General features: G+C 49.6%; 1 protein-coding gene across 4 annotated transcripts in view; it reads right to left on the reverse strand.

The window, feature by feature from the left end:
* Positions 1–2,042: 2,042 nt before the first annotated feature.
* The window catches only part of FMNL2 (formin like 2), a 125,963-nt gene continuing 112,393 nt past the window's right edge, over positions 2,043–15,612 (reverse strand). The window contains exons 16-27 of one of the 4 annotated variants that reach the window (XM_030454453.1): positions 14,026–14,150; positions 13,430–13,632; positions 12,157–12,391; positions 11,498–11,566; positions 11,277–11,357; positions 10,881–11,010; positions 10,555–10,718; positions 10,208–10,309; positions 9,382–9,480; positions 8,699–8,822; positions 5,577–5,623; positions 2,043–4,199 (exon numbers count right to left, since the gene is read on the reverse strand). In XM_030454453.1, the coding sequence (XP_030310313.1) occupies positions 4,161–4,199; positions 5,577–5,623; positions 8,699–8,822; positions 9,382–9,480; positions 10,208–10,309; positions 10,555–10,718; positions 10,881–11,010; positions 11,277–11,357; positions 11,498–11,566; positions 12,157–12,391; positions 13,430–13,632; positions 14,026–14,150 (1,418 nt within the window). In that variant the 3' untranslated portion in view covers positions 2,043–4,160. Of the gene's footprint in view, positions 4,200–5,529; positions 5,624–6,889; positions 6,995–8,698; positions 8,823–9,381; positions 9,481–10,207; positions 10,310–10,554; positions 10,719–10,880; positions 11,011–11,276; positions 11,358–11,497; positions 11,567–12,156; positions 12,392–13,429; positions 13,633–14,025; positions 14,151–15,612 lie in introns of those variants that run through there. The other 3 variants (XM_030454451.1, XM_030454450.1, XM_030454452.1) reach the window with 3 other exon arrangements.

The following is a 15,612-nucleotide window of genomic DNA, read 5'->3' on the forward strand; positions in this document are numbered from 1 at the left end:
AAGCAAAAAAATAATTGTTTCTAAGTAAATATTGCTTTTAAAAGGTTTGCCTTTATTTTTCCATTAAAAATAAAAAAAATTGTAAATGTGAATTATTCTAATGTTTGTTTGGGGTTGTTTGGGTTTTTTTTTGATATGTGTGGGTTAGATCTTGGAAAAGAAATGCATTGTAAGAGGTGCTTGCTTGTGAAACAGCCCTGGGGAGAAGCTGGGGGTGTTTGGTCTGGAGAAGAGGAGGTGAGAGGAGACCTGATGGCTCTGTGCTACTGCCTGAAGGGAGCTTGGAGTGAGGAGGGAAACAGCCTCTGCTCCTGAGGGATGGGATAGGAGCAGAGGGAATGGATGGAAGCTGTGCCAGGGGAGGGTCAGCCTCGAGTCCTGTGTCCAGTTCTGGGCCCCTCAGCCCCTCAGGAAGGAGCTTGAGGTGCTGGAGCAGGTCCAGAGAAGAGCAAGGAGGCTGTGAAGGGATCCAGCAGAATTCCTGTGAGGAAGGGCTGAGGGAGCTGGGGGTGTTGAGGCTGGAGAAGAGGAGGCTCAGGGGAGACCTCATCACTCTCTCCAACTCCCTGAAAGGAGGTTGGAGCCAGGGGGGGGTTGGGCTCTTTTCCCAGGCAACTCTCAGCAAGACAAGAGGGCACAAAGGGTCTCAAGTTGTGCCAGGGGAGGTTTATGTTGGAGATGAGAAAGAATTTCTTTCTGGAGAGGGTGATCAGGCATTGGAATGGGCTGCCCAGGGAAGTAGTGGATTCTCTGTGTCTGGAGATCTTTCCAAAGAGCCTGGATGTGGCACTGAGTGCCATGGGCTGGGAACCACGGGGGGAGTGGATCAAGGGTTGGACTTGATGAGCTCTGAGGTCCCTTCCAACCCAGCCAATTCTAGGATTCTGTGATGGTAGGAAATATTTTTTCACTCAGAGGGTTGTCAGTCACTGGGATGGCCCAGGACAGTGGTGGAGTCCCCATCCCTGGAGGCATTTAAAAGGCATTTGGAGCTGGTCCTTAGGGACAGGGTTTAGTATTGACTGTGGTGTTGGCCAAAGGTTGGGCTGGATGAGCTTGGAGGTCTCTTCCAACCCAAACATTCTGGGATTCTGGGATCTTTCCTATCTCTCCTTTAATCTCTCTCTGTGTCTCTGTCTCTACCCTTATCTCCACACATGAGGGTAACACAGTTTCTAACTTTTAAGTTTTAGTCCCTGTTGCTTTGTCAAGTTTTGTTAGTTGTAACCTGGTGTTTTGACAACTTCTTTAAGTTTTGCTAAATGGTAACTCATTGCTTTCAAACTCCTGTCATTTCTAATTCTGCTAGTTGTAATCTTAGAATCCCACACTTAGAATCTTACTTATTTTTAGGTAAAGTTGTGTTTTATACAAACCCCCTGGGTAATACCCTTACTCCTGAGTACTGCAGAGAATTCCCCAACTTAACCTCACCTAATGGCTCATTAAAAGAGCTTAATTAGAGGAGGAGGAGGATTGTGCCCAGCCAAACCCAGGCTCCTCTTTAGAAAAGAGTTTAGACAGCCAAGGGGTTCAGTCTGAATCCCCCTGGGTCAAGCCCCACTCTGGGGAACCCTCCCTGTGCCCACCCTGTGGGATGTGACCCCCCCACACTCTGTGGGACGTGATGTTGGGTTTGTCCCCCCCAGCTGCCAGATGTGACAGTGTGGGACAGTGGCAAAGCCCTCAGCCCTGCTCACCTCCCCATGAGGGTTTGGGGTCTGCTGCAGCCACACAGCTCCTGGCCCAGCAGCTCCTCAGCCTGGGCTGGCACCTCTCAGTATAGCTGGGTGAAAAAGGCAAATTAAGTGGGTTTATTTTTTTTTTTCTATTAAAAAATAAACCACACAAAACCAACCAACTAACAAAAAAAAAGAAAAAACAAACCCCACACACACATACACCCCCCCCAACCCAAAGCAGCACCCGTGTTGCTCTGTGCTGCTGGAAGCTGCAGAGCATGAAGTGCAGAAAAGCCTCAAAGCCACCCCCAAAAAAAAAAAAAAAAAAAAAAAAAAGAAAAAAGCTTCTGGATCCCAGTGTAGTAGTGTAAATAGTTTATTTGATCTTATGCCAGGAACAGACCAGGAAAGTAACATGAACTGCTTTTATAAAACACTTCTAATATTGCTAAGAAGCAGGTCTATTACTAGGGAAATACTCAAGAGAACGCGCCAGCTTTCTGGTCCAGTTTATGACACTTTTTGTCTTCAATTGGGAAAAAAAAAAAAAAAAAAAAGAAATACCTTTGAGCTTAGGAATGTGAGAGCTGGTGCTTTTAACCCTTTGCCTAATAAACCCTTAAATTAATTGTCCAATTTCCTTGCAGAGATTAGAAGCCTCTTCTTGTCACTGCCAGTGAAGAAGCAGCTGGGCTGGCAAGTTCTCTTTAGCATCTCAAGTACACGGTGCTGTAAATGCAAGGAGGTGGCAGTTTTAAAGTAAACTTCCTGTAAATAGGTAAGCAGAGGTCAATGTGGTAACTTTGAGCCCCAAACTGTCCATTTAGTTAAATATAAAAACAAAAACTATAAGTTAAAATAACATTCAGATTGTATAGCACAGGCCGATGCATTAATTTTTTTTTTTTTAAACAATATTTACAATATTACCCGGAGGCTAAAGTGGGAATAAAAGAGAAGTGTAAAAACCATAAAAAACTGCACCAATTTTGTAGCAAAATATCTGTACATTTAAAAACAGATTATCATATAACTACACATTATCCAAGGGGAAAAAAAAAATAAAAACAAAAAAAAAGGACCTTTCACCAGTGGTTCACATAAGCACAACGTAAAAGAAAAAAAAAAAAAAGAAATTCAGTGGTTAAATACTATACAGTAAATTTTTACAAGTAAGATATTGATGCCATGAGACCAGGAAAGGTTAAGCTGTAAGCAAAAGATGTATCTTGGGGGGGGAAAATACAAACTTCTCTTCAGTCCAGCTCTTCAGGGCTGGGAAGCTGCTGGCGAGCCCCGGCACTGAGCCTTTGCTGCTGGGGAACTGCTGCAAACTCGTGCTGCTCAGGTCTCCTCTCCCCTTGTTTTCTTTAAGCTGTTCAAGTGGAGAACCTCTCGGGGGTTTTCATTTCTGTTATTTAAGCTTGGGCTTCCCTGGCCAAATGACCCTTAGCAGGGAACTTGGATTGTCCAAGGAAGGTGGAGCTGGAGTGGGGTAGGAAGGGCACGGAGCAGGAACTGCAAAGGGTCCTCAGAGCCCTAATACTGGTGATGGAGATGTTAATCCCTTAGTGCTAATTAATAAATATGCTGTTAGCCAAAAGCTGCCTCTAGCTGAAGAAGACAGCCCACACCTCAGCCACCCCCTGGGTCTCTGTTCCTCCCCTCCCTGCTGCAGCACCAGGGGTGACCATGGGTGCTCTGCACACCCTGTGGCCACCTCCCTGTGCCACCCCCCACCCACCGAGGCTGCCTGGTGGGAAAAGGGAATGGGGCTCTGCCTGGAATGGTCTCCATGTGACACAGAGGAAGCCCCTAAATGTCTCCTTTTTAGGGGAAAAAAAAAAAAAAACCCAAACCCAAACCAACAACCAACAAACCAAGGCAAACCAAAGGCAGTGAGTGTGGCCAAAGCCAAGGCTCCCCGGGGGTGGACAAGATGTCCAAGTGTTGTCACCTGCTCCCACCCAGCCCGGGCTGCAGGGCCACAGGGGAGCAGTCACTACACTTGTCCAGAACCAAACCAAACCCCCGAAAACAACGCCTGGTTTGCTGGTTGTTTTGTTGTTGTTGGGTTGGGTTTTTTTTTACATTTTGGTTAAAAACAACAAACACCGAGCAAGGTATTGGTGTGAAGAGACACCCAATCAACTCAAGCCTCTCACTTGGGTTAATTTGAGCAGGTACTTCAGATTTAGGCACTTGTTGGCTGGGTGCAGAGCCCATGGCTGAGGTTCCGATGGGTCTGGGTGGGTTCTGGTGACTCCCGGGTCCCCCCAGCCCTTCCCAAGTCCAATGTCCCTCTTCCCCAAGGCCGCCGGGGAGCGGCAGGGCCCGGAGCTGAGGCAGAGGTGACAAGGTCTGACTCCAGCACCCCCTGGTTCCTCGGCACCCGTGTGCCCCCAGCTCACATGGGGATCTCAGCACCGTTTGCAGAGCGCAGGTTCTGATCGTCGAAGCGGCGCCGGACGCTCCTCCTCAGCGCGTCGGCCCGGCGGTACGGCTGGTTCCGAAGATCTGCGGGGCAGGAGGAGGGCCTTGGGTCAGCAGGCAACAAGCACCCCCGCCCCACCAGCACCCACCACGCACCCGAGACAAAGGAAGGGGGGGAAGAAAAAAACAAAAAAAACCAAACCGAAACCCAACAAAGGTCCTGCTGGAAGCCAATCAAAGCAGCTTGTGTAGGGAAAGCGGCTCCAACCCAAGGAGAGCAGAAGGCAGCAAGGAGGGGGGTGGCCTCGGTCTAGGCACCCAAGCAGCAGGTAATACTGGTGGAATACTTGGGGATACTGGTGGGAGGGGCTGGGCTGCTGGTGGGTGACTACACGGGGTGATGCTGGCAGTGGAACATCGACCCAGTTTCTGCTGGTGCTGGTGGACATCACCAAGGAGGCCACAGCAGCTGCCACCAGGCTGCCCCGGGACCTCTGGCAGCCTCAGCAGCACCAGGAGGAGCTGCAGGAGGTTTCTAAAGAGGGGTGAAGCTCATAGGGAGGTGTGAGCCCGGGTACAAGTGGTTGGCATCACAAGGGGGGGTCCATGCTCCCTATACACCCCTTTATTTAAGAGGGGAAGCAGCTGGCACCAGCTGGCAAGGCTCCAGCTGCTCCACCACTGCCATCCCTGGGTGCAGAGACAGATGCTCCTCAGCTGAAGGCAGTGGTGAGGCCAACCCCATCCCTCCCCCTCCTCTTTCTCCTGGCTGGCAGCAAAGCTCAACCTGACCCCACTGCTGGGGAGGGAAGAAGTGGGAATACTGAGCATGCAAGGGACTGGAGAGAGGAGAAAGCTGGAGATGGAGGTGCTGTTACACATGGGATACACCAAGCACACGTGGAACCCCTGACAAGTTAATTGGGGGTAAAATATTCCTCTCCTGGAAGCCAAATTTGCCTTGGACTGGGCAAACCCTCCCTCAGATGTCCTGAGGGATGACTTATGGCTGGGGTGAAATACAACTCCCAAACTCCTCAGCTCTTGGGGTGCCCCAGAAGGTGGTGATCTGCTTGAGGGTGCCCTCTCCCACCTCCACGTGTCCATCTCTCTTGGCCCATTTAGTGGCCATACAGGACCAAGATGGGGGCAGCAGAATGTCCAGGGGGCTGAAACACCCCAGGGACCAGCTTGCCTCTTTGGGATCAACTTTGAAGAGAAAAGGCCAAAATGGAAAGGGTCCTGCAGATGGTCACCAGCCCATGGACTCTGGATCCCTGACACAGGGGAAAAAAAAGGGTTTGGGTCTCCAGGGGCTTTTAGGCTCTCACCAGTATTACCCTTTAGCCACATCTACCAACAGGCTGCCTGGCATATAGAGAGAGGAGGAAGCTAAGTAAAAAGTGATGCTTGCCAGCTCTGTGTATCCTCCACCACCGGTGTGCTAGAAGAAATCCTTACCCTCGAGTGAACATTTGGAAATTTAGTGATATTATTCTTCTTTAGGGCTAAACAGAAACAAACAAAAAAAACAAAAACAAAAAACAACCAAAAGAAAACAAAAAAAAACCAAAACAAAGAACAAAACAGAACACAAAATGATGGTTAAGTTAAAAAATGGGATGGAAAATGAAAAGCAAGTCAACTCAGTGTTCAAAACTCCCAGGCAGGTCAGCCAACAGAGCAAGAAGGGTGAGGGCAGGGCTGGGAGAGAGGGGAGACCTGGTGAGGGACAGGAGGGCCACCCCACCTCTTGCTACCCAGATTCCAAGCTGCTTTGAAGATTGGCTCCAGGAAGATACCACAGCAAGTAACTGGAAAGAGCAGAGAACCCCCGAGCTGGTCAGAGTTCGTGGGTTTATTAGAAGCAGTCATGAAAATACAGCTCACCCAGGGGAAACACTGTTGTCTTCTCCAGCTGCTGAAGGCCTGAGCTGAAGACAGCAGTGCTGGTAGCCATGCAGGTTACACACACCCTCCTCACACCTTACACCACGGGATGTGCACAGCTCAGTTCCATGCCAACCTTTCCCTCCTCCCCCCCACCTCCTGCCCCAGCTGTGCCCTGGGAACAGCTCTGGTTTGGTGCAGACAAAGTTGGCATGGAACTGCAGGAGGTTAAATGTGGATGTGAGTGAATGAGAGGAGGTTTCATGCTCCTGTGCCTCGCATGCAGACATGCAGGTGCTGGGTAACTAAAATCTAGCCCTGCAGGGAGAGACCCTGCTGAGGACACAGGTTAGGAACAGACGACCCAGAAAAGCCCAAAAGCAAACCCCAAGAAGGTCCCACTAAGATCATGCAGCCCCTGATCCCCCTCTGGCACACAGCTGAGGTGTTTACATGCATCTTTCAGAGCTGGAGCAGCAGATGGAGGAAGATCTGCTGGCCAGAAGAGGTGACATAGAAAAGCCAAGTGAGCTGTCACTGCCTGACTGGGGATGACCTCCTCAGTCTGGTGAACCTGCACCACGTCCACTGTGACTTCCACCACTTGCTGTTCTATGGCATCTGCCAGCAGGGTGGGAGGTGCCTTTGGAAGCACCGAGTCGATGGGATGGAAGGAAAAACAAGTGACAGGGAGACAGGAACATGCAAGAGAGGTGACAGAAATACAACTTGGGGTGGACGCCGGACACGACTACACACTCAACATTCACATGATCCTGGCTGAGATCCGTACAAACGGAGAGGTGTCAACGAAATTGAAAAAAAAAACCAAACCAAAAAACAATCTACAGCAACCTTTCTTTTTTCTAAGAGCATCAGGTGTGAAAGAGGAATAGTTTAGTAATGGAATTCCTCAGTGAGAACAGGATCGCAGAAAAACCGAGAGCCCCGCTTGGCGGTTCGAGCGGTAAAGGGCACGGTCTTCAGCACTGCATGGGAATAACAACAGCCAAACAGACAAAGAGCCATCAGCAGAGGATCCACGGGGTTAGTACAGGGTTAGTGCTGGGGCAGGGACACCCAGGGACCCTCTGGCACAGCTGCCTGACTGCCCTGACCCACAGGGCAATGAGTTTTCTGGGCTGGATGCTGGGATGTGATGTGGCCTCAGCCCTCCCCAGAGGCTCCTGCTCCAGGAAGCTCTGGGATCCCTGCTTACTGCAGGGGGGTTGGGTCTGATGACCCTTTAGAGGTCCCTTCCAACCCCAAATTATTCTCTGAAAGGGGGTGGTGTCAGCCACACACCTTTCCTGGGGAGGCACAACCCAATTTCAAGTGACACTGCTGATTGTACCCACCCCCTCCACTGCCATCTCAGGGGTCACACCTGTGCCCACCCTTTTTTACTCCATGGCTTTATGATTACATCAGGGCCCTCAGAGACATCTCTGTGGTGGGAAACAGCAGGCAGGAGACCAGAGGAAAAGCTTAATTTTGGTCTGGCACTCCCTCCACGGGATTGCCTCCTCCATGTGGATGCTCTCCTGCCACACAATCTGTTCCTCCTGCAGAGCAGGAGAACCACTTCACCCATTAAACAAGCTTCCAGGAGGCTGAGGGAGTTGCAGCAGCAGTAGCAGATTAGATATTATACCAACTCTGCCCTTCAAACAGAGAATATTATCTGAGGAAGCTATTAATCACAGTTAAAAGGAGTTGTGAAAGCTTCAAGCATTTCAGCTCTGTAATCTAGCTGGGCAAAAATTGCCTGGCTTCCCTTGGTGAGTGGTAAAACAGCTTTCCTGGCCTCCTGCAGGAAAAACTCATCTGAAAAAAACGTTCAGGAGCAGAAGCCAAAGGAATTTGGCCCTAAGACCTTTCCTTTGAGCTTCTGTGCAATGGAAACAAATTACTGTAAGGCTTTTGAAGTGTTAAAATCATGTTCTTTCCCCAGCACAGGTGAAGAAAGGGCAGTAAAACCAAAGCACTGCAATCAGAGCAGCTGTAGAGTTTACAATCATTTGACTCCTGAGCAAAATGCAATTTAGAAGGTGTCTCTTTTTATCAGCAAATGTTTGCACCTGACTGTCTCTGGCCTGGGCAGGGGGTTCTGTGCCTCTCCCTAGGCTGGGATCAGTGCAGACTCTGCCCACCCATCTGAGAAGCAGTAAAACCAGAAGCAGCTTAGGGTGATAAATCATTCAGGTTTGACTAAATGATTTGCTGTAACTGTGCAGTAATGTGCTGCAATTACTGTTAGTACATTTTAATGAAAACGTAGGCTCTTAATAATGTTAAACATCTGTCATTCATTTATGTGGAGGGGGGGAAAAGGGTTCCTGGGAAAGCTCTGCAGGGCATGCACCTCCCCACCAGAGCATCAGCTGAGATGGAGCACGGCTGCCTTGCAGGTCTGGGAATGTCCCCAGAGGCTGGAGGAACAGAACCAAGGACCCAAGGGGTCTGTGCAGGCAGCAGCCAGGCACAGGCAGCTCACTGGGGTTGGTTTGTTAGGGACCATTAGCAAAAGCTTCTGTGCTTGATCAACACCATCTGACCAACACCCCGAGCTGTGCAGAGTGCCAAGGCTCCTTGAGGAAGGACACCAAGCACTTGCAGCAGCTGCTGGGCAGATGCCCAGAGTTGTTCTTGGTGAAGGGGCCCTGAGATCAGAGGGCAGGAGGTGCTCTTACCTGTGATGATGTCCTCAATGGCCCCATCCTTCCCCTCATACACGTGTCTGTTATCCTTCACCTGCCGCCGCCTCAGCTCTGCAATCAGCTCCTGCTGCTGCCTCTTGGTTTTATGTGAAGGGGACTGAAAGCAAAGAAGAGAAGAGAAGAGAAGAAGGTTTAGAGGACCGATCTCCACCTCTTCCCTGCTTCCCCAGGAGGTCCCTCTGGCAGCAGCCAGGAACTGGCAGCTTCCTGACCACTTTTTCAAGAGAAGAACACACACACACACCTGTGTTTGCCTCGTGTCCCCTGCTGAGGACAGGCAGAGTGACACCTAACCTGGCTGCCAGGCTGCTCTTTCTTACCTCTGTAGTCCCCTTCCCAGCCTTCTAAGCACTTGGAACTGGAGCTCCATGCTCTTACCTCTGGAAGCATTAGGGGAAGCAGGAGAACAGGCTTGCTGCCTGAGGGAAAAGCTTGGCTGGGACTAAAGAGCCCAACCAGGGCTGCAGGAGAACCACTCAGTTGCACACTATCAACCTTTTTTGGGGTCTCTCCATAAGAAGAAAACTTCCAGAGACACTTATTTAGAGGCAAGAATAAGCTGGGCAACTGAAGCTCTTCACACATAGCTGAGGTTTCTAAACTACCACAGAAAACATGAGCACAATGGCTCCTGCTAGGAGGAATCTGTTTCATACCTTTTGGTCCTGTTGCTCCATCAGTGCCTCTTGCTCCATAAGTTTTTCCATTAAGGCCTGTTCCTGCTTTTTTCTCAGCTCGTTCTCTTCTTCTGCTTGCTATTTATCACCAAAAAAAAACAAAAAACAAAAAAACAAACAAAATCAACCCAGGTTATAGCTTCCAGTTGCTATAAGAACTTAAATCTTACAAATGAGTAACACTAGCACTTGGTGCCATGGGGCTTTCCAGGGAAGCAAACTTGGGTGTAGCAGTTGATCTGCCTCTGAACACAGTCTGAACAATCTGGGCTGGGAGAGCCCTTCCCAGGTGGCACAAACCATCCTCTCCCAGTCCCAAAAGCCATGTAATCAGGGTTACAGGGGCAGCCACCCAGACATTCAATGTCTGAGGTTTCCTCCTTTGTCTCAGACAGACCTGAAAATAACCCCAAACCAACTTATTTGTGCTGCCCTGGGCTGGTGTTGCTGTGCTGGGGAGGATGGATAACAGAGCCAAAGCCAGAGGGAGCCCTAAGCCAGGCTGGAACCAAATGGGAAGGGGAAAAGGGGAAAAAAAGGGGAAAAGGGAAAAAAAAGGGGGGAAGGGAAAAGGGGAAAAGGGGGAGAGAAGAAGAGAAGAGAAGAGAAGAGAAGAGAAGAGAAGAGAAGAGAAGAGAAGAGAAGAGAGAAGAGAAGAGAGAGAAGAGAAGAGAAGAGAAAGAGAGAAGAGAGAGAAGAGAGAAGATGAGAAGAAGAGAAGAGAGAAGAGAGAAGAGAAGAAGGAAGAGAGAAGAGAGAAGAGAGAAGAGAGAAGAGAGAAGAGAGAAGAGATGCCCCTGCTCACCTTGTAGGCCTTCACAAAGCGGACAAACACTGGGAAGAAGACTGAGGGGGGTGTTGTCTTGGGGTTCTCCCCAAAGTACTTCACAGCATCATCAAAGGCATCCTACAAAAAAAAGCACAGGGATTTCAAGCTGAACTCACCACCCTTTACTGCAGTGCAAAGAGGCCCTAGATCTCCCCTGCACATGGACACCCTTGGCTCAGCCCAGCTCATCCACACCTTGAACCCAGGGACAAACCCAGAGCACTGCTGCCCCATCTCCTCCCTGCCGTGTCCTGTGCTGTGACATCCTGCTGCTCACTGTGTCCCTTGCACCCCAGTGCCAGACCCTGAGGACAAAGGCATACCTGGGCTATTTTGGCATCATCCTGCAGTTTCTTTAGCTTCCCTTCGTTGTTCTGGATGAACTCCTTCAGCATGGTGTTGTGGTCATGCATGGTGTACTCACGCTTCGTCAGGTCCAGGCCCCTCTGCAGCTCCTTCACGTCCAGGAGGACGTTTTCCAGAGACACTAGGAAACCAAACCAAACCAAACCACTGCATTGCTCCTGCTCTGACAGCACCTCAACCCACAGCCTGCACAATCCCTCCTCAGGATGTGCCCTCTCAGCCCATCCCCAGAGTGCTGGGAGGTCCCTGCCCGCTGCTGGGCACGCAGAGGAGGGGAGGGTACCTGCAGCAGCCTTCTCCACGTAATGCAGCTCGTTGTAGAAGAGGGACACGTGTTGGTATTTCTCCTTGACCACATTTGAAATGTAGTGCAGCAGGGTCTGCTTTCTGTCTGTTGACTTGGTTTCCAGGAGCTGGGGACAGAAGGCAGAGATGTGGTGGAGGTGCAGCAGCTCCACACCGAGTGCCCCCACCCGTGTTCCCTGGGGTTTCTCCACCTGACAGGGAGGGCTGGAAAAGCTGACTGACACCTGGAGTGGGTGTTTTGCAAGCTGTGGTCTCTGAAGACACATGCCCTCCCTGATAACAACAAGCAGAGCAAACACCAGGTCCCCCAGCAGCCACTGCCCAGGCACACAGGAGGTGTCCCCGCTCGCTCCCCCACCTCTGGTTCACTCACCAGGTCTAAACTCTGTAGCTTAAACCCATACACAGCTCCTCGTTTGCTGCTGTTCATGTAGTTCCCAAGGGCCAGGATTATCTGCCAGGATGAAACAGAGCAGAGCATGGATTTTCAGGACAAATGCCCAGCTGGAAGGAGAGCTGGCAGGTCAGCACCCAGATATGGTTCCAGTGCAGGTGAGGGATGGAGATATTGAATATATCTAAGCCCAGACCTACCTCCAGTATCTTCTTAAGCTTTTGGGATGATTTTATGGAGACAGATGCAGCTATTATTGCGTGAAGTTGCTGCAGGTAAACACAGGAAGAGCTTTGGTTAATGCATGTCCAACCCAAGAGTAAAATAAAAAACAGAACACACCCACTTGGGAAAAAACCCCCCTTGTTTTCACTCATACCATGGGCCCTAGCATGAATGCTCTCCTGCTCTGACACGTCAGGATTATAATTAATTTATTTGTCCAGCAGCTTTACCACACTGAGATGTGGTTGGGTGAGGGTGCATTCATGTTTCCATCCTTACAAGTGTGAAAGATGCACGGGGCTGAACGGGACACACTTTAAGGAGCCCACAGACCAGCACTGATCATAACCCTCCCCCATGATATAAACAAAGAGATTTTCATTTAAACTGCTTTTAAACTTCTACAGGGCAAAGGAAAAGGACAGGATGGAACAGGCTACCAGCTGCCACACAAACAGCACCCAGGATACTGGAGCCACTGCTCCAGGAAAAAAAGAGCTCAAAAACCACTTTTCATTTGCCTGTTTCTCGTCCTGTCCCCATGAAACTCACTGCCACACCACAACACTGCAACCATCTCTCTGTGGTGGAAAACAACCCTCTGGGTCTGCCCCAGGGGATGTCCCTGACTCACTGGGGTCAGCATCTGGATGCTTTCTGCAAAGTTGCCAATGAAGGCCATGATGGTCATCTTCTGCATCAGCCTCTCAATCTTGCTGAACTGCATCATGAAGCGGTCCTCGTCCGAGAGGTTCTCGATGGGTTTCCTTTCCCTCTCGTAGAGTCTCAGGACTTTGACTTCATTCTCAGTGGGCAGGAACCTCATCAGGCATTCCACAAAATCCACTGGCAACGTTTTCAGGTCAAACCTGCGTGGTGACAGCCCAGAAGCAGCAGCAATGTGAGGACAAGGCTCTACACAAAACCATGGAGAAGTAACAAAGCTGCCCAAAACATGCTCAGCAGGACAATGCTGCTCAACCCAATAATGGGTAGAAACTAGAATCTGGGATGTTCCACCTCAATGTGAGGAGAAACTTCTTGGCTGTGAGGGGAGGGAGCCCTGTTCCAGGCTGCCCAGAGAGGTGGTGGTGGAGTCTCCTTCTCTGGAGCCTTTCCAACCCCTCCTGGATGTGTTCTGTGTGTCCTGCCCTGGGTGATCCTGCTGGGGCAGGGGGACTGGGGGATCTCCAGAGCTCCCTTCCAACCCCTGACATTCTATGATTCCCCCAGCTCAGCTACACCCAAGCTTGAGTCAGTAACACAACAAGAACTATGAAGATGCTCTGAAGTTACTCCTGCTCCTGTTGCCCTGGCTGGGGGACACACACACAGTGCTGCACATGCAAATGTCAAGGTGCTGCTGGACACCCTGGCTCTGTTTCCAAACACGTGGCCACTCTCCCCACTCCTCCATGCCCACAGCACATTTTTACCAGGGCAGGGAGATGGGGAGGAACAAACAGAAGGGGTTTTTTTATTTGGACCAGAGCCTCCTGAACCCAAAGAGTTGAACCTGCAGGGTCACCCCCCACACTACCCCCAAGGCAATGCTTGTGCAGCCAAATTTTGAAGCTCCTCCCCAGAGGGGAAACACCAGGTGCCTGTCATGGCCATGAGTACTAAGCACAGCAGCACACTGTGGATATACACAAATTAGCTTCTTTAATAGGAGAATATTAATTTGTTAAGTCTAAGTAGTGATGCAGCAACATGAAACTGCATTTCTTAAAATTTTCATGCAAGGGAATTTGATTCCTGGGTATTCCAAAGGGTTCCATCCTTCCTCATGGATTGTTTCCAACACAAAAACATTTACATCAACTGCCAGTGCAAAACCATTCCACTTACCAGAATCACAGTAAATGTTAAACATGTTTTTTTCTGCTGAGTAGTGTTTTACTTACACGTGAATGGCTTTGCATATTTCATCTGCAGTCTTTCCAGCTTTCCTTAAAGTAATGGCAAGATTTTTGGCTCTGTTGGCATCCAGTAACGTGACTTTGTTTGACCCTTTCTGAGTTATCTTCTGCTTGCTCGAAGTAAGATCAATGGCTGGACCTTGGGCTTTTGTTTTGAATATTTCTTCAAACTCATCCACATTTAAATCCTAAAAAAGAGAGAAAGTTATTTATCTCTCCTGCAGAGGACACTAAAACCCAAAGAGCATGTCATGGTCTACCCAGCCTAATGGTCTATCCTGCCATGCTCCATCCTGCAGACCAGACCAGTTGTTTCAGGCTGGCAAAAAACACACACCTTCCTCAGCTTGGCTGATCTGTTTTAAACAAACACACACAAAAGGGGTTTGGAAACCAAGCCTTCATGATCAGCACCACCAGCTACCAACCCCATCCTCCTCGGGCACTCCCGCTGACCTTCCTCACTGGGTACCACGGGTCACTGCGTGAGGCTTTTGCCAAAATACCTGGATCTACCCCTGCCAAGCCCAATATTCCCTGTGTTCTGGAGAGAGGTAGGAGGCAGCGAGCAGTGCTCATACCTCCAGGATCCTTTCATCATCTATTTCATTGAAGACTGTCCCGTTGATCTGGTTGGGTTTGAGGGCGACCCAGTTGAACACCGGCATGCGGAACTTGGTCTTGATCGGCTTCTTGATTTTCACAGCTACAGAGAGCAGAGGAGAAGAAATGACAGATTCCTCCACCCCTGACAAACACCCCCCGGGGCAGCTTCCCACTCAGCACTTCAGCACTGGAGGAGGAACTGGCCAGAGCTGAATGAGCCCACTGGAAAGCCTGGAAAAATCCTGCCAGGCAAAGCTCCCCGGGAGGCTTCATCCAGCCCAGCCCCTGCTGAACCAGACAGAGCTCCAGAGCCTGTGGAAACTTCTCTGTGAAGGGAAACACGTTCTTATTTTATTACCACATGTTGTCTGGAGTGATTTAAAAGCCCAGGCTATTTTTAAACGCTGCAGAAAATGGAGAGAGTGGTTAAATTTAACCCCATCCTGCTGGCTGCAGAGCCCACCCTGGTGCGAGGTGATGCACAGCTGGCCCGTGTCACCAAATGAGATACAGGCCAGGTGACAAGAAGGAAAAAAAAGGCCCTTTGGCAAGGCTTTGGTACAGGGAGCAGCTCCTCCCACTCCTGCTGCAATGGGCAGTGCTGCTTCTCACCAGGTTCATCTTTTCAAGCCGAAGGGGGTGGGCTGCAGCACTCTGAAATCCCAGATGCAATCACCTTGCATCATGCAGAACCAGAAAAAGGTTCAGTACCTTACACAGGGAAGCTCTGAAAATGAAGAGTGACTGCTCTGGCTCCTCTGTCAGCAGCATACTACACAGCAATGTTGGAGCAAGGAAAACAACTTTTCCATTCCTGTTCCCAACAGGTCTGGGAAGCACAGGAATTATTCCCGTAACGCAGCTCTCATTCCATTGCTCCTTGATGGAAAGGTGCAGTTGGTAGTGGCTATAAAGCATTCATGCAAGCTACAGATCAGTGGGTTTGCCCCTGAATTACTTGGAAAATAATCTGTTTCTTTCTTTTCCAAGCTGCAAACATGAATAGGAAACCCTGGTCCTCCCTCTGCAGTGGAAAAGAGCAGCTCAGCCCCTTGCCTTCAGAAGGCTCCCAGGCTGTGAGCACTTGAGCAATTAATTATTTTACTTCCCCCTAATGTTCTGTATGTCTGCTTTAACCTATTCGAGGGGACAGTTGTGTTGTGGGCCAGAGCTGGGTGAGGGCTGAAAACGTTTCTCTTGCTTTGCCATTCCACTTGTAAAACAAGAAGGGAGTTGTGTGTCCATGTCCCTTTCCTGCTCGTGCTCATTTTGCAGGCACAGTGCAGAGAATAAATTTCTGGCAAGAGGATTTGCTGAAACAAAGAACCATAAGTGAATAACAGGGAACATACACAATTTTCAGCTGGGTATTTTGAGAATTATTTTCATCCAGCTGGAAGACATCAACACACGTGATCGAGCTCTGCTCATCTAAACCAAACAGAGTTTTACTCTCTGCTTAATTAATGTGGTTATTTCCAAACAATTCCTAAAATAAAGAGAAGAAATAGCTTTCTCCATCTGAAATACCCACGAAAAAAAAATGTGCACATTTTCCACTT

Source organism: Calypte anna, chromosome 7 (genome assembly GCF_003957555.1).
Source record: "Calypte anna isolate BGI_N300 chromosome 7, bCalAnn1_v1.p, whole genome shotgun sequence".
Taxonomy (NCBI): Eukaryota; Metazoa; Chordata; class Aves; order Apodiformes; family Trochilidae; genus Calypte; species Calypte anna.